The following is an 18,445-nucleotide window of genomic DNA, read 5'->3' as shown; positions in this document are numbered from 1 at the left end:
GTCCGAGTCGAGAACATCCTCTTTATGGAAAGGTAGGCAAGGCCTGTGCCAGGAAATTCACACCCTCCTATAGGTTCGAGGAACCAATCTGCTCGATGATCTAGGTTTATCTTCGGCGCGAGTTTATCCTTTTTACCAGCTTCCTGATTGCATATTCTTCTCCATGTTAGCACCTTGGCGTTTGCTGTTCCAGAACAATGAATGTAGATAAGGCATCCACTAAATCAAGGAAGGTCATCTATTAAATCGGAGCGTTTGCTGTACGGGGCCCTCGGACGGCAGATCGTGCCAGGACAGGCAGCTCAGTATTTCACGATTGATCCTCCAGCATCTGTTCGTCGGCCGATGTACGAAGGATGCTGTTATCGTAGGGGAGCGTCGATTTGTCGACACCCTGGAAAGGGCAGGCAAGCTGCATCCTAGTCATTTCATTCCCTACGCTTCTATGGTAAGACAATACAATTACGACGGTTAAAGCAAGTGGCGTTAGTTATGCTCAAGATTCCGTCAGAAGCGTGAGCATTCTATCCTCTAGCGTGCACTTATCGCACCGCTCCATGTGAACTTTATCCATAGATATATAGCATCTCGATGCCCGCAATCATGAAGCCGAGGTGTGAGTCCGAAATCGCAACTTTTGCGTGTTGCCAGTGCAATGGATTCCAAAACAAGCCCAGTCCAGGAGATACTCTCCTCGGATTCTGCTGAATCCGTAGTCCCCGACTACTCTGAAAAGAAAGGCCATGATCTCGAGATCGAAGCCGCGAATTCCTCAGACCTCGACATCGACAATATCTCGGGACACAAACTCTACATTCCTGACGATAACGATGAATTCATAGATCCGCGACTAAAGGACTATCCTATACCACTCGTTGCGTAAGTAAACTCGGCGGACAAGCACTCCCTCAGATGCCGTGACCTTGAGCAAGCCAGTCTAATATGTTGTGTACAGGAAGACTGTTGATCTTCACAATGACGATACGTAAGCTCAACCTCCACTGCAACCTGAACAATTTCTAATTTAGCACAGCGAGCCAATTCTCACGTTCCGCTTTTGGGTTCTTTCTACCTTCTGGGTCGTCATCGGATGCGGTATCTCTTCGTTCTACTACTTCAAGCCGTACTCCATGTCTCTTACCAGCTACGCTGTCCAACTGTTGGCCTGGGGAATGGGATCAGCAATGGCAACCTATCTTCCAAAGCGTGTTTTCAACACCTTTGGTTGGAAATGGAGTCTCAATCCTGGTCCATGGAACGCAAAGGAGCACGCACTCATTGTCGTGGCATACTGGGGATCTGTACGCGCTCGCCGAGAAACCGCTTTCACTTTTGCTAATGTATTGCAGTGCTACACAGCATACGGCCTCGGTCCATTGTCAGCAATGGAGCTCTACTACGGTAGAAAGATCAACGCTGGATGGGGAATTCTCTTCCTAATCACAACCCAAATGATTGGTTACGGATTCGCAGGTTTGTTCAGAGACATCCTAGTCCGACCTCCCGCGATCTACTATCCTGGGGTTCTTCCCAACGTCTCATTGTTCAACGCTATGCACAGAAACCCCACAGTGACGAGGAGCTCGCTCAAATTCTTCGGCATTGTTGCCGTCGCCGCATTCTGCTACGAATGGTTTCCGCAAGTGATCTTCCCACTTTTGGCTTCTCTGCCTCTCATCTGCTATTTTGGACACGGCAATTGGATCGCTTACATTTTGGGATCTGGATACTACGGCTTTGTGAGTTGGTCTTCTTATTTACAGACTCAAGTATCTAATTGGATCAGGGTTTGGGAGACATCAGTCTCGACTGGAATTATATCACGTTCTGGCAGCCTCTGTACACACCACTTTGGGCTAACGCCAACACTTACCTTGGAGCCATGGCTTTGTGCTGGTTCATCTATCCTCTGATGTACTTCTACAATTTCCTGGACGCCAAGAACTACGCACCAATGTCGACTGGAACATGGGACGCTACCGGGACTAAATATAACATTTCCCGAATTATGAACCCGGACCACTCGCTCAATCAGACAGCCCTTGATAACTACTCGATGCCAAAGTGGTCGACTTCCTACGTGATGTACTTCTTCTGTGGATTCGCCGCTTCCACCGGCGCAATGCTCTACTCCATCTTGTGGTATGGCAAGCAAGCATATGCAGGTCTGAAAGACGGCTGGCAAAATCGTCGCAGCGATTACGATGACCCATACCTCAAGCTCATGGATCATCTTCCCCGAGTTCGTCACTGGTGGTATGGAGCACTTCTTGCAGTCTGCGCCGCTCTGGCTCTGGGTCAGCTTTACGCAGCCGACATGCAACTCCCATGGTGGTAAGAATCATCCCCATCCTTATTATGTTTTGCTTGTCTAACTTTTTCAGGGGTTTCATCGTTATTTGTGTCATCTCATGTATTTTCACCTTCCCGAACGGTATTCTCTGGGGTATCGCAAACATGCAGGTGGGAATGCAATTCCTCAGCGAAGTCATCGCCGGAGCCATGTTCCCAGGAAAGCCCTTCGCCGTCCTAACCTGCATGGTCTACGGGCGCCAAATCCTCGAACAAAACCTGAACCTCGTCTCCGACTACAAGTTCGGCTTCTACATGAAGATTCCCGAGAAGGAGATGTTCATCGGGCAAGTGTGGGGCACCCTCCTCGGGCCCTTCATCAACTACGGCATGATGCGCTTCATCATTAATAACGAAGGCCCCAAACTGACCGGCAAAATCGTTTCCCAAGCCTGGAACGCGGTTCGTACCCGGAACTTCTACTCCCAATCCGTGCTCTGGGGTGTCCTTGGCCCAAAGGTCTTCTTTGGCTCTGGTTCCCCCTACGCATGGGTCTACTACGGCTTCCTCGTCGGGCCTATCTGCGTGTTAATCACCTATGGCATCCACAAATGGAAACCCCATTGGAAAATCGAGACCAGATTCAATCCTGTGCTAATCTTCTCTGGCGGTGTCTGGTTCCCGGTTTACCAGACCGCGAACCTGTTGACTAGCTCTGCTGTCTCTGCTTTCTTGTAAGTCCCGCCCCCACTTCCCCTGTAACACACCAGCTGCTGACGTTGGACAATTTTAGTATGGGATACGTTTACCATTACCACCCCATTTGGTTCAGGAAGTATAACTACTTGCTTGGTGTTGGCCTGGATTGTGGTACGCAGCTTATGCAAACCGTTATGGTATTCAGTCTTAATCTGCCGAATAAGACGTTCCCGCTTTGGTGGGGGAATAATGCAGATGCCTCTGATCGGTGCTTTCCGCCTGCCAGTCTGCCTCCGAGTGCGATGAATTAATCACTTCGAGAGAACGATGAGGTGGTGGTGCTTTTTGGTGTAATGATTGCTAGCTGTTGATAATGATGATGATGATGATTGAGGGAATGCCATACTCTTTGGTAGGTATATAGACAGCATATTTGGGTTGTACGTAACTTCTTTCGGAGAACACATAATGATGCAAACATGAAACACCCGAAACATCTTTGTAACTCCCATGAAACCAGCCTTTAAATTTTCCAATCTTGATATGCCATGTCGATAATAGCACGCATTCTTTTACTTGCGCCACTCAATTTATTCATGGAGAATTCTTATTGATTATATTCTATTCACGAATTAATTAAGCCAATCATGAATATTCATGAATTTTTATTAATGTACACGTGACCGCAGCACGTGACAAGCTAACTCAATTAGGTAAGGCTCTCGCTCTAGCACTACCTTGCTACCTAAATAGTAAGGAGTAAACCTTGCTAAGATAGTGCTAGAGAGGGACAACCTCACCTAATTAGGCTAATTTTTATCACGTGACGCAGTCACGTGCACATTAATCAAAGTACTCATGAATCTTCATGACTAATTATTCTAATCTAATCAAAAGTTTTAAGTATTACGTTTATTATATTCTGATCAGCCTACTCGTAAATACTCATAATTAATTTGATCAATGTGATTTATTTTTTCGCACACTGGGCGCAACGACCAGATTGGGAATTTTCATAAGCGAGATCGAAAAGGGGGGCTGACGTCTCTCTGAGTGGTGCAAAAAAGCTTTGGGATGGTCTTTATGGAGCACCAAGAGTCCGACTATTAGTTTTCATCCTATTGATACTGATCTGAGATAAATTACGCTGTCCTTCGATCATTGGTGGGAACGGCGGATCTCAGAGTAATTTATATCACGTGACCAATATAACAAAGAGCCCAAGTTTCCCCAAGCCGACTGGGAAGTGTATCCCTTGTACCGCATCTGGCAGGACAGCTCTTTCCATTTGTCCTTTTACGCCGCCAATGATATATCTTCGTTCTAATCAAAATCTTATTAAGACTTCGGCTGGGGCTGCCGAAAGTGGAGAGAAGGGTCGGATACTTATTCCCGCAATCGGTTCATCTTTAAATCGGCTCTACCCGAATATATTATAGCCAAACGATTCACAGATAAGATTTCTTTGCTGCATAGGTTTAAGCATTCTCTTTTCTCATAAAATTTGCTAGAAAAGCATCATTTCCTTCGTTCTTGTTCGACGCCAATCCCTCTTCCACATTGATCATATTTTCTGTGAAAATTTGCTGGAGTTGCTTTGATTCCTCTTCCTTTACACCTTATCTCACTTTCTTCAACATGGCGCCTAAGAAACAGATTCACATCAACTTCTTTGAGATGACTTGCACTGGCAATCACATGGCGGTGGGTCTCTGGCAGTAAGCCTCTTCCAATCCAAACATGAAATCAACAGCTTGCCCTAATCACGTTCAAATTCTAATCACTGAATCCCAGAAACGAAGGAGACAACTCGAGAACTAAGGACACCATTGATTATTATATGTGGATGGCCAAGTTGGCCGACAAAGGGAAGATCTCGTGCATTTTCTTTGCAGATACCTACGGAGGCACGTACGCGATTGGAAATATATATTTGATTAGTGAAATCTGACGTTAGACAGGCCACGAGACATACCAAGGAAAAGCAGATGCAGCATACAGATCAGGTGGAAGTGTTGGCCAAACAGATCCAACTATTTGGGTGTCTGCTATGGCTGCTGTTTCCAAAAATGTTTCCTTTGGAATTACAGGAAGCACCTCATATATTAACGTACGTCTTGCTGTCCACGCCCTTGCCAATTACCTCAGCTGATTATTGAAGCCTTTCATCCTCGCCAGAACGTGGTCAACTCTTGATCATGCGACCCAAGGCCGAGTAGCATGGAATGTGGTCACAAGCTACAGCAACGCTTCCGCAAAAGCAATGGGCAAAGACTCTATCACGCCTAAACACCTCCGCTACGAAGAAGCACACGAATACATGGACCTATGCTACTCGTAAGTCTCCAAACCACCCCCTCCCAAGGCCTACTAATCACGTGCAGCCTCTGGGAAGGCTCCTGGGAAGACGGAGCGCAGACCTGGAAACGGCCAGAAGGAGCCTACGACCCCAACAAGATCCACAAGATCTTCTTCAACAGAAAACACCACAAGACGACTGCGTACGGAGCCACTCACCCCTCTCCCCAACGCACACCAGTTATTTTCCAAGCTGGTGGATCGCCGCAGGGAAAGATGTTCGCGGCTAAACATGCGGAAGCGATTTTCTGCGGTGGACGATCACCGGAAGATATCGCTATCCTTGTGAAGGAAATGAGGCAGATGGCGGAGGATCAGGGTCGTCCGGGCACAGATCTCAATTTCTTCCCATCGATGACCCCGATTGTTGGGAGGACGGTCGAGGAAGCGCAAGCGAAGTATGACAAGTACAAGACGATGGTTGATTGGGAAGGTGGCCTTGCAAAGTTGAGTGGATACTTGAATCTTGATCTCAGTAAGTATCCGCTTGACGAACCGCTTGATTACAACGAGATCAAGGATGGGGTTGCGATTGAAGGTGTTGGAACCAACGTCAAGAAAGACCCAGAGCCCCTTACCCCTCGCCAACTTGGCGAGCGGATGGCTTTCTGTGGAGGCGGTAACATGCCGATTGGAACCCCAGATATGATTGCAGATGTCATGGAGGAGTGGATCAATGTTGGCGATATTGATGGATTCAACGTTGCCTGTAAGTGACACAAATCCTGTCTCCAGCCTTGCAAAGCATTTAACCTAACGATGCTCAATTTCAAGACATCTCCAACCCCGAGTCGTATGAAGACTTTGTCGAGCTGGTTATCCCAGTCCTGCAAGAGCGTGGTATTATGTGGAAAGACTATGCTGTCCCAGGAGGGACATTCCGAGAAAACTTGCGACGCGAACCTGGTGTCAAGCGCGCTCCGTCAACGCACCCTGCTGCGAAGTTCAGGTACGATGTGTTGAAGGAGAAGTATGGGGATGAGAATGGTGATATTTATATTGATCGCAACGCGGAGGAAGAGCTGGTGCGGAAGGTTAATGGGGTCACTGTGAATGGCACATCGCACTAAAGAGGAAACTGTGAATTACCAATAGAGAAATGAAGTCTTTCTGATATTCAGACTTCCCAATCCTGAATGATAAAGGCTCAATAAGAGAGAAGAGGACTTAGAGAAAGCAGATTGATTGCACTGGCTATGTTATGTACTGTCTCTCAGCCCCCCGAAAGTACATGAATTCTTGAAGACAGTGTCAGATATCTTCCTCCTCTCCGAAGTCGGAGGGGCGAAGCAATCTACCGTCTAGAATCTTTCCCATATGAGTCTTATCGATCCCTTCACAGTTTCGCCGAATCTTCGTGAGGAGTACTTTCAAGAACTTGACTGGGCTCTCCTTGAAAATCGACACCGAGGTTCCTGAACCACCACGCACGATGAATCCATCAGCAGCAACAATATAATCACCCTCCGTCTTGTTCCATGCGAGACCCAAAAACTTGCAAACTTCAACATACTCCTGGAACGAACTGAGGTACAGCTGTCCCGAGAACAAATTTAGCTGCACGACGAGGTATCGGGGTACGATTCGTTGTTGTGTCTGGGCTGGCACAGTATACAGATCCAATCCATCCAAGGCACGAAAGCTCAAGTTGGGTCGTGGAGTGTACAGGTGTAACGCAACTTTCTTCGATGTCTTGATATTTGGCAGGAGTTGTTGAGCTTCATGCGGGCTGACTATCATCAGGTATCTGACGGTGTTGTCGTCTCCACAAGCTGTACTCGTGAGGATCCATTGTACAGGCCGTTGAAATGCGTCGGATATGTAAGATTTCCCAGAGATCTTAACGGTGCGAGAGAAGTCCTCTGTGAGGAGAAGATCCTTCGGAAATTGATTGACGTTAAGGTGTGCAGCTGCGCTAGTGTCGCGAAGCGCTTCGAAAGCAGACTTGTAACCTTCCGAGGGGAGGTTTGGGATACCGTCAGATACGAATTTGCACACATCGGGATGAATACGGTGCGTGGCGGGTGTGGCAAGTGCAGGCTTTTGCACCTGTCTCTCCTGTTCGATCTCTGGGGACAGTTCTCGTTCCTGCTCCTCTTGAAGAGTGGCAGAGTTGAATTCCAGGTTATGGAATTGTCGACAGCGCTCAATGATAAGGTCGAGGTCCCTACTTTGACCTTCTTGTATGAAGGAGGCGACATCAGTGCGTGAAATCGGTCGATATCTGGCGTCCAAACTGCGAGACTCCTCCTCAAGGAACTTCTCTGCTTGGTTCTTCGACATGGCGAAACCACCTTCGGTCCGAGCTTCGGCCCAAAGCTTACTCTGTTCTTCGAATCGTTTGCCTTGAGCTGCCCACAAAGGCATGCTTCTTCGAATATCGACGCATGTTTCAGAAATAGCCCAGCTCAGAACATCCGACACGTCAATGCTGGTGGGGAAGATTTTGGAGGTTCGAGCCAGAATCTTATTACTGATCTCTTGTGGTACAAAGAAGACGACCGAGTGCCCATTGTCGAGTCTCCTCATTCTCATGCAGGCTTTTATGAGTGTTAGTAATGAGTAATAAAGGTACTTGTCCAGACCTACCTTGGATCAATCTATCTTTAGTAAGATTAGGGCCGAGAGTGACGGCTGCTCGATATTTTGGTGGTAACTTCAAGTCGGTACCTCGGGTGTGAGCCTCGTCTAGAAATACGAGACATACGCCGAGTCTCTTTGCGAATGAAGATATCTGCAACGGTTCAATGTTTCCCTTCCGATCGAGAACCGAAAGCTCACCGCTATCATTGAAGAAGACAACAGCTTGCCATTGGTCATCTTTTGCAACCTTCTTCAACCACAACCCCGCAACCTGCTCATTGCTCAGTTCAAGGATCTGGGCCCCTACATCGATGATTACTGGTATTGCCATCTTTGTCACTTCAGTGAGCAAAAGATCCGCATCTGAGCTAGAAGATGAAAATCTTGGCGGCATGAGAGCAATCGAATTACCCTCCTGAAGGAGGTAGTTCGGAACCAAGGCATTGGTGTGCTTTTGCTCCTGTAGATCGACATGTTGCAAACTGAGGGGAAGAACAACGCGAGAGTCATTCGTGCCACTGAATCCAGTTGTCGGGTGGGTCTTGGTCTGACCGACGTCCCATCCGCTGCTAGACAATTTATGCGGGAACTCTTTCATCTCTCGAGGAAAGACAATGTGAGATAAGAAGTAGTCGATGGCACCCTTTGAGTATCGGAGATCGGGGAATACTTGAACCTCGCACTGTATTTGGTCTTTAAGATTCACACCAACGAGATGATGGAAAGATTGCTCTAAGTTTGGTGCATCTTTGACCCACACCTGATATTCGATATCCGCTTGGTCCGATCTCGAAAGGTGGCCGAAAGCAAGGAATAGGTCGTCATTCTTCAGTCCACCGTAGTAGTAGCTAAGTGAGGTCAGAACAATGACAACGTCTGGATGGCTGAACTCTGATCGCGGAGTTGGCTAGCCGAAGAATTAGCAAATCAATATCTTAGGAGGCTTCATGGAGCTGAAACTTTCGAGCAATCTTGTTCTCTGACAGAAGGACAAAAGAGTCACGACGTTTCTGGCGGCCCCCACACTCTTCGCCCCATACCACACAGGAACAAATTAGGATATGAGTGAGCTTACATTGTCTTTGGCCCTGTATGGCACAGCAACCTTTGTGCCCGGCTGCCTCGTAGCGTCAAGTCCGTAATTGACTTTCCAGCGCTTCTGGCTGAATGCAAAAGCGAGGACTCCACCAGCAAAAAGACCACGTAGGAGGAGCAGGGTACTGCTTGTCGTGTTTGCCCAAAAACCCCCAGGACCTTGGTTTTCAACTTGGTCAATTTCCTCCGTGGTGAGATTTTGCTCGGTGATGTACCTGAAAACGGCTTGTCGCACTGACGCTGGTTGTCTGGCGATCGGGAAGCCGTTCAATCCAGTCTCGCATATGCGTTTTGCAATGCTGCTGAATATGCATTGTTCTGCATCGGCTCGGAGGATTCGAGTCCTAGGGAAACTCCCTGGGTGGGCTTCATGGACGTCAATAGAATTGGGAAACTTATTCTTGACAGCTGGGAGAAAGAACTTGACCAGCTCAAGCACCTGCTGGATGCACATCCACCGGTCAGGACTGGATTCAACGGGTCGCGGCATTCCCATTGTGTAGATCAGCTCGAACTTGACACTAAAGTTTTCGTCACTCTCATCCACAATATCACGGGAGGATGTGTCGAAGAAGTGCTGAGTACGCAACAGAGAGTTTCCGACTGCTTCCTTGGAAGAAATCAGACACTCGAGACCCATCAACTTAAATGACAGAATGTGTTCTGGCTGCACAAGAAGGACACCACCCACTGCCATGCATTCTCTGTAGATGTTGCCGATCTCATATGCCTCTGCTTCTCCCAGCTTCAAAGCTCGAGAGAATGGCATGTGGTAGATTCGCCTATCCAGCAAGCCTCCCAATTTGGAAGCCAACATCTCGAGCATTTGCTTAGACTGCGGCTTGGCCACGATGACCCGGACCAACCGAGAGCCATCAGCAAGAGCGGCAGCGACGAGTGGGACGATCACGGAAGACTTTCCCTCTCCCATGTTCAGTTGCATGACAGAATTTTGACCAGATGGAGGATCCGTCATCTGTCGAGCTATCTCTATCTGAACATCTCGAATTGTGATACCGCTCTCGATTTCAAGCAGCAAAGCTTCCGGATGTTCGAAAGGATGCCAATTTGTGTGTCCGAAATTCTGCAACTCTTTAACGAGCTCAAGATCTTTGCCACATAAACGCAGGAGCCGCTCCGCTCGTTGGAGATTAGAGAGAGCGAGACCATATCCAACGACGTAGCTCTTCCAAACTTGGGAGATCTTCGGCCAACGACTGCGAGTGAGCTGCTGAAGAAGAATGATCGGGGAGAGTCTCGGCCACTGCCCGACATCAACAGCTATTGCTGAAAAGCCAAACAATTGTGTAGAGGAGTTGTTGATATCAATCGGTGAACTTAGCGCTGACATAATGTTCTCATGTATCTTGTGGACTTGTTCCTTGCAGAGGCTTAAGTGGCCAGTGAGAGCTTCCTTGATGGCCGCTGCGTCCCATCGTAAGAGGTATTCCTTCTTGCGGTACTGCAGCGAGGAATAACTTTCACGCAGGTCCCTGACATACTCCAAGTCGTAGTTAGAGCTGGCGTCAGTTTCGAGACGCTCTATCAATGCAGAGAGACGGGATATCGACTTGTTTTCACCAGCAACAGAAGACAAGAGCTCTGGCATGTTCATCGCAGTAATTGGTGGTATCATAGGAGCTGAACGGATAAAAAGGTCATCAATGGAAATATAACCGTGCGTTCTGCGAGGACTCCATTCTGGAGTAGTGATAGAAGGCAATCGTGTCTTCCACGGGCTGACCATCTGGCTTGTGAGTATGTCTCCAATTTGATGGAGATATTTGTGAAACTGGCTGTTCTCGGTCCATGCCTTAAATAACGGCTTCACTTCTTGGACAACCTTATTAATGTCAATGTACAGGCTGAAGTCGTTCGTAGGATTGGAGAATAAGCTGGTCGTGTTTGGGTCGATAGGTGTAGCTGGAACTTCACATGGCCATTGAGCTTCCAAGACGTTCACCCGTCTATCAAGTGCATCTCTTTGACTCTTCTCAAATGCAATTTGTTGACGCTTTTTGAAATCGTACTCCTTCTCCTTGGGAATGGCCGTAAGATTTGCCTCGGGGGAATCAGCTAGCGGAAGAAGAGCTGACTCGGCAATGCTAAGAAGTTCGCGCTTTTCGACTCCAAACCCACGTTGTAGCCGAAAGGAATCGGAGGTTGGCAGAGGCACGTGAGACATAGCTGGAAGGGTGAAGAAGGAGGCGAGTGCCTGAATGATGTTTAAGTCGGCATTTGGCGCATATGCTAGTGTTGAAAGCCAGATCATCAAGTGAAATTGGTCGACGCCTGAACCTTGGCTAAAAGTCCGATGGAGATTGAGCCAATGTCTAGAGATGAACTCAGACGAACCAGAAAGCAATAGGGAGTCATATTTAAGGTCCGAAGACGGTAATGGATGGCATGGACCGAGAATCTGGGCGGTTTCCTTGAGGAAATTCCAGAGATGAAGTCCCAGATTTTCCTGGACACCAGAATGAAGACTTGACCGCTTTTGGTAGATGATGCTGGACATTGCAAAGGCATTCAGTCCCTGTGCTGAAATTTGCTCTCGATCCCTGGCAGAGTACTCGGTATCCTCCATGGTCGTGTGATCCTCGGCCCCAAAGCTTGAAACCCGAAATGTGGATGACCGAATACAATCCCGCTCCAACAAATCCCATTCCACGCGGTGTAGCTGTGGCAGCATAATTTCCGAGTGAAATATCTTTGCACTATTCGCTTGGTCGAATATTGACTTAACGCACGTGTAGAAACCCCCGTGTTGAGCTAGAAAGCCGAGTTCTCGCGACCAGTCTACAGTTTGCATTACCCGCTCGTTCTCTGGATAGTAGCGTCTTCCAGGGGTGAGCCGCGCGATTTGACAGAGTAATTCGATGTTCTCCTTTGCTAGTCGATCGAAGGATCTGACAGCAGCAGAGCTCAGGATTGAGAGTGCCTGCTCGGTCCCGGTTCTATGTAAGAGAGGATCGGGTAAGCAAAAGGATGTGAGGGCGTGGATATAGGCCAAGAATAGCTTGCTCTGCAAACTGCCGTTGTCGACCAGTCTTCCAAGCTGGTCGTCTATTTGATATGCATGAGCCCTCAAGGCAGATTCTTGGTCGATCCTGACATGGACATGATCGCTGTCTCTACTATATGATACATCTCCCTCTGGAAGTATAATCAGACGGTGATCGTCAGTCTCGTGTTTCAGCATGAGCTTGTTGCGGAAACCAACAAGAGTACCAAGGGATTGATCTGGGTCAATGAACATGCCAGGGAATTGCCTTGATTGTACCAATGACGCACCCGATTGAAGGCTGAATCCCAGTTGAAGTTTGGGAAGCTCAATCTCCAAAGATGACGCAGAATAGTGAAGCTTCATGTGTATCCGTTCCGGAGTCTCGAGGGGAGAGAGAATGCCTGATAATACTTCAGCAGAGTCACTTAAAAATCCAACCAAACAGATGCCATCCTTCTGCAACTGCCACTTAGAACCAGGTCTGACTTTGCTTAATTTCCAATTGTCCGTGTCCTGAGGAGAGGTCCAAGGTTTCTCAATCGGGCGAAATTCCACGCAGTCGTTCTTGATATCATACCAGTGAACAAACTGGTCGACGAAAGCCACCGGGAAATGCCCACGAAAAACCCTAGAAGGCACGAGTTCGTAATGAAGATTTCCCTGCACGGCTTGTACTAGAAGGTCGTTGTCCGTTTTGCCAGAGTTGGGACCGGTGAAGCCGAAGTGAAGAGTGTATCCAGCATGCTCTTTCTTGCCAGAGAACTGCATCCCCTTGACAGTGCTGGGCATTACTTCTACAAGAGAATTCCCCAATAGGCTGCGATATGTCGGATGACCTTCGTATTGCGAAGGTAGACGTGCCAATGGGACCCCGTTCACAAGCAGCTCGCTGGTTAAGAGATTGAAGTGGATCGAAAGTGGATCACTCTCGCCGTCCCCTTGAGGTGTCATCTGGCTCACAAGCCAATACTCCAGATGTGCTGAGACTCGTTGCCAACCATATCCCGCCCGATATGCTGGCCAGGACTTCTTTATTGCGTCCTCTAGAAATTTCGACCCCTTTTCCAAAATTTCTCTGGCCAAAATGGGGTAGCATCGGTACGAGTTCTCCTGCCAACGCTGGTACAGTAGGGAAATCAGAGCATTGGAGGTATTCGAAATGGACAATTCTCCTTCTTGAATGACAATGGAGCATTGAATGAGAATTGATGCAACTTCCGGATCGGACAGAACACCATCCAGATATCTTTCATCAAGATTCAAAGAATCCACACACGTCAAGGCAATCTCAGCGGCCTTTGAAGACAAGTCCATTCTCTGAGCGTCATTCAGGGCTCCTTGGGTCTTATCCCTCAGAAGATTGACCCAATTGAGAGCAACACTTCGAATATCACCTAGATAAGCAAGAGACCTATCTTTGATCTGCTGGCTAGAACTTAGCGACAAAAGTCGTGAGGCTAAAGAGATGAATATGCTGAGAGCTTGGGAGGATTCCCAGTTCTCCTTAACCCTGTTCAGTGCGTCATGGAGAGCTCTCAAGAGGGCGTCTGCAAAGTTCTCGTCGTCCACGATGTCATGACCTGGTCTGAGGATATTGTCATTGCTAGAAGGCCCAGCTTGGTGTATTGACTGAAGAATGACAAATCCTGTCTCGGCAGTCTTGAAGTCAACTACCGGCACGGAGAGCTGAAGCAAGATGTTTTGCCACTGAAGCCGATAGCCAAGTGGAATGGCACTGAGAGCTTTGAATTCATCAAGTGACATATAATTGGGACATTCAGCCTGAATAGCAATGACCGTATTGGGCGAGGGGCCATTGGAGTCGGCCGATGGACGAAAGAGGAATGATTGCAAGACGGACGACTGATCAGGTAGTTTGTACATGCAGGCTTTCGCCATTTGGTCAGTCATTTGGAGGTTGTCAACAAAACATTCGCAGCTGCTGTCATAGTATCGGTACATTAACCCACTACCAAGGCAAACTTCTTTCACCGTTGAGGTGGAGACTGGCTTATCACGGCGGTGTGTAACTTCATGCGGTTTGGTTTGCGACAGAAGGCCAATACGTTGCGTCGAACTGAATGTACTGTAAAAGGATGAGAGACCCCTGGACGTTCTCAGGTGGTACTTCCTTCGTGCGCTTTGCTTCGATTTATATTCGTTTTTGAGAACATCGAGAACGAGGAACATAGTGGCGTCTCGCCAATGACCGAAGAAGGACGGCACCTTAAGCTCAAAGACCGTGGAACGTGCTTTCTGGATATCGTCGGGAAGAGGCCACTCATGGACTTTGATATCCAATCCGGCAGCTTGCGTTTTATAGGAACACTTCTTGCAACGGGCCCTATGCCGGTATTCTCGAAAATCGTTGATTCGATCCGTCACGACTTCGTCATATTCACACTTGGCTTCGTCATGAAGGTGCATCAAGTCCTCGTACCTCGCCCTCTTCTGTTCAAGTTCAAGGCGCTTGTTGTTTCTGGCTTCAGTCGCTTGCTGTACGATCTCTTCCATCAAATCTTGATGCTCGGGGGACTGGTTATAGTATCTCACAGAAAAGGAGGTTCGGCCTCCAAAGTCGTGGAAGATATGAGAGGCGGGAAATCTTGCTGTATCATTGCGGCACTTTAAATATCGCTCTACTCGAAGCAGTCTTTCCATCTGAGAACTGAACGGCAGCACCAGAGATTCAAGTAACTCTCTAGGAATACCGGGCGCATAGTCTCTAAGAATTTCGCAAGTTTGGGTAGCACATTCGTCGGACGCGATCCATAATTCGAAAATAGTGAGCAGCATGATAGAAGTAGCCTCAGGATTTGCCGAGTAGAATTGACATGCGTGACCATGGTACTTCCGGATTAAATCAGCCAATTTTCGACAGGTGTTCAGCTCGCCCCTATGAGACTCCAACCACGTGCTCAGGTTCGCAGCTACCCAGGCCTCGACAGCCTTAAGATTGTATAGATTGTATCCGTGGGTTGAAGGGGATGACCACATTGGAAGCAAATCCGCTGTATGTTTGACCAGTGCCGCTGCCCGCTGAAACGGAAGTACAACTTTCTTGATCGCACGCTGACGCATCGATTTGAGGTACACATCCAGTGCGGGGAGAGCAATGTCAATATCATGCCCATAATCCAGGTGCTCTAGGCGGGGAAGCTCATGGTCTTGCCGGTTTCGTTCCATGATGTTCGACCATCTCTTGTGAAGAATTTCGTTGGCATTCCGCATGACATTTTGAACCGAACTGAGGACTGGTCCGTCAACGGAGTACTCAAGTTTAAGTAACCGCCGGACTAGCTTGGCATTCATCGCATGGATAAGGTCGCTGAGGACGGAGTGCTGTTGAGATATTTCAAGAATGTAACTCATGAGAAACACCATAAACGCCTTGTACAAGTCAACAGCGGAGTCCGGCTCAACCTGAGATCGAGAAAAGGTGAGTTGTAAGGCAACCCGGACAAGCAACCACAGCGGGGATCTTCGCCATGGTCGCAAACCTGATCAACCTCGGGGTCAGCATTGCTTGATCAGGATATCTGAATTTGCCGGATTCTCTCTCAAAACAGAAGAACGTGAATGTCCGTGTACCAGTACCGAGAGGTGACAACGAAATGAAAAAGGAAAGAAGAACTTACTATCTTCCCACATAACTTCTTCTCGGGTGTTCTTCCAAAGGCTGGAAACATCAACAGGCTCACCCACAGATCTCAGAAACGCAGCAAAAAGCTCGGTGACCATCTTCGGATGAATGGTATCCCTGTCCTCATCGTGCATTCGGCCGGCTTTCTTGACTTTGGGGAGTGTTCCCGCAGCAACTTGGTGGCTCATTTTGGAAATCGTCTGCGCCGTTGTTTCCAAGAACGAAGCTTGCTCGAAGATTTTCAGGTCCACGGAGAAGACGCGCCCTGGAAAAGATCGCCGAAGCCTGCCTTTCGTAGTGACGACCGCTTCATTGAGAGGAGACAGCTCAAATGCTTCGAAATGAATAGAATCGCCTACTTTGCTAATCAAGGCTCCGCAATTCTGTGCGCGAAGATGAAGCGGAATGGTCCCACCTTTGGCCGAATTAGCTGAATCGAAAACACTTTAAACTCGTAGACAATCTCACCTTCTTTACACAGATCTGCTAGGCCGCCTCTAAGCTTCTTTTCATCAATAGCACCCGTCGAGAGGGAGTCGCGGACATCTCTCAAAGTGGTAATCATTGCAATGGCCGCGTCGATGATAACACTGTGCTCGAGCATGTGACCCTTGAACTTCGAAAGGCGATCAATGGTGATGTCTAGCATTAGGATTTCGTACTCCATGTTGACGTCGTCCGTTTGCGGGAGCTTAGGTGGAAGGAAGATATGGTTGATCAGGTATGTGACCGCCCCAGGAGGTAGCACCTGGCTCGAGGTACCACCCATGGTGGCGGCGGCGGTGGTGATGAACAATGTCTTCAAGTCGAAGGCTAAGGTAAGGCAAGCAGATTAATGAAAGAGGTAGACACGGTCGAAAGCTGGCACCGCGTTGGTGTTGAGGTGCAGGGAAGTTGAAGGCGAAGGAGTTGCGGCTTAGGAATGACTCCGAGACTAAGCTGAGAGTAACCAAGAACTTTCGCGCGATTTCCAGCACGGGAAAACCAGGCTAACAAACAGGGTCCATGCGCCATAGAGACACCTTAGATTCCTATCAGTTAGCACAGGCTTTCGCTCAATAGTCGATAAACCTACCACGTTTTAGAATCCTCGCAGGTTCTAGCTCCTTCGCCTTATACTCACACATCGAGGGTCCTCTTCGATGAGCAAGAGAGACACATTTTGGCTAGGGTCAATTAAGGATATGATATATATTGATGCATAAATTGATTTTCTCGTAGGTTCGAGGTATGCAGACGAGGATGCCGAGAATCCTCATCGCGCAAATGACGCGCCCCCACGTGCCCGCGAGTCGGTCCAGTTGCTGATTATCGGCTTCCCGCGATAGACCCGGTGTACAGAGGAGGTGAGAAGGTGAATTATTACAGTGAAGCATTTGGAAGTGCATCGTGGCAACAGCCTTGTGCGAATGAGGTCCCGCTTCATCTTGGCTGTCGTCGGAGTGAAGTAGTTTCTTGATTTTAAGTTTGAATTGCTATAATGAACGCAGATAGGGAGGTCTGATGTTTTCTTGGGCGATGCGATCATGTATATTCTGCTTTTGATCAAGGAAGTGGTTTGTGATGTTGATATAGTGAAGGTTGAGGTTGGTGAACGTTGAAACAGGCATCCCCTACTGGCTCGCTAATAAATATGTAGGGTTATTAGCGCTTCACTAAAAGTAGTGGCTTTCTTTGTTTGAGCCTTCTTCTTCCATCTCCCCTCCTGGTTCCAATGTCCAAAATTTCTGTCATTCAGTCTGGATCAAATATCATAACTCTTCTGTGTTGTGTGCGGCTCTCGGAAGTATTGGGACTTGGTCATTGGAGTGATGATTCCCGCGTTGCTTCAGCATCCCCCAACTGGACTTCCTTCTTTCCCTCGATTCCAAAATCGCCAAATTATCAACAATAACGGACTGGCCTCCAGAAACGATTGAAAAACTAGAAATACAAGCTACGGAGCATACTTTCGATTTAAGGTGAGCACGATTGCGAGTCTAGAAAGTGCTCAACTTTTGAAGTGTTGCTATGATATTGAAGCGATAATCTTGAAGGAACTGGAGAATGGAACAGTTGACTAAGAATCCATCCAGAAACCTTTCCAATGACCACTCATATGTGTGCAACTCCATAATCCAGTGAATAGAACCTCCCAAGAAGAGATCATGAACCCCAAATCTCCATTCAGAAATCCTCCAGCTCGGTGTCGGTATCAATTGGATCATCAGCCTCCAACTTCGCAGCTCTCTCCGCTTTAAACCTTTTCTCCTGATCTTCTATGATTCGAACATACAACAAAACCCTCCCACCATTGTCCATCTCCCAGAGTTCCATAAATGTCCCCAACTTATCCAACCATTCATTCTGCGGTGTGTCATCACCATCTAGCGTGACTTCCCAAACAAGATACCGCCGAGGGGTATTCAGCCAAGAATAGCGCGATCGGAATCTCGGTTCAGGGAGGACATCGAGGTTCGAATTCTTGAGGATTGCGTCCTTGTACCAACTCAATTTCCTAATGTGAGGATCTGACTCCTTCCCCCCCCCTATTCTTTGCCCTGCTAATCCGATTTCGAATGACCGTTCCATCCCCCCCTTACATCAAACTCATCGTCCCGATGAATCTCCCCTGATTTCCGAAAATGTTCCGTTCCCTCCTGATCGAAACCCGGCAAGCTAGAATCGAATTATTTTTCGCCAAATGCTCCGGAAATGGCGTCTTAGTGGGTTGAACCGGCCTATTATCCCTTAACCGATAACTCATCTGTTTGCATAAACCTACGCGT

At 48.0% G+C, this 18,445-nt stretch overlaps 3 protein-coding genes across 3 annotated transcripts; 2 read left to right on the top strand and 1 right to left on the bottom strand.

The window, feature by feature from the left end:
- Window positions 1-655: 655 nt before the first annotated feature.
- On the top strand, window positions 656-3,302 carry K444DRAFT_535891 (OPT superfamily oligopeptide transporter; the record flags this gene model as incomplete). Its single annotated transcript, XM_024875329.1, has 7 exons — window positions 656-879; window positions 956-985; window positions 1,034-1,301; window positions 1,350-1,739; window positions 1,787-2,334; window positions 2,385-3,026; window positions 3,086-3,302. 7 exons carry the CDS (start codon window positions 656-658, stop codon window positions 3,300-3,302), a joined length of 2,319 nt encoding a protein of 772 aa, XP_024733173.1.
- A 1,739-nt stretch (window positions 3,303-5,041) lies between these two features.
- On the top strand, window positions 5,042-6,419 carry K444DRAFT_536176 (putative monooxygenase moxC; the record flags this gene model as incomplete). Its single annotated transcript, XM_024875355.1, has 4 exons — window positions 5,042-5,105; window positions 5,265-5,328; window positions 5,376-6,058; window positions 6,124-6,419. 4 exons carry the CDS (start codon window positions 5,042-5,044, stop codon window positions 6,417-6,419), a joined length of 1,107 nt encoding a protein of 368 aa, XP_024733172.1.
- Window positions 6,420-6,600: 181 nt separating this feature from the next.
- On the bottom strand, window positions 6,601-16,446 carry K444DRAFT_536076 (uncharacterized protein; the record flags this gene model as incomplete). The annotated part of the gene is made up of 5 exons (XM_024875347.1): window positions 6,601-7,889; window positions 7,939-8,839; window positions 9,008-15,534; window positions 15,673-16,092; window positions 16,146-16,446. The coding sequence occupies 5 exons, from the start codon at window positions 16,444-16,446 to the stop codon at window positions 6,601-6,603; spliced, it is 9,438 nt and encodes a 3,145-aa protein (XP_024733171.1).
- Between the last annotated feature and the right edge of the window lie 1,999 nt (window positions 16,447-18,445).

This window comes from Hyaloscypha bicolor, assembly GCF_002865645.1.
Source record: "Hyaloscypha bicolor E unplaced genomic scaffold K444scaffold_118, whole genome shotgun sequence".
NCBI classification, from domain to species: Eukaryota; Fungi; Ascomycota; class Leotiomycetes; order Helotiales; family Hyaloscyphaceae; genus Hyaloscypha; species Hyaloscypha bicolor.
The sequence above is the reverse complement of the archived record's forward strand: the minus strand, read 5'-3'. Positions and strand labels throughout refer to the sequence as shown.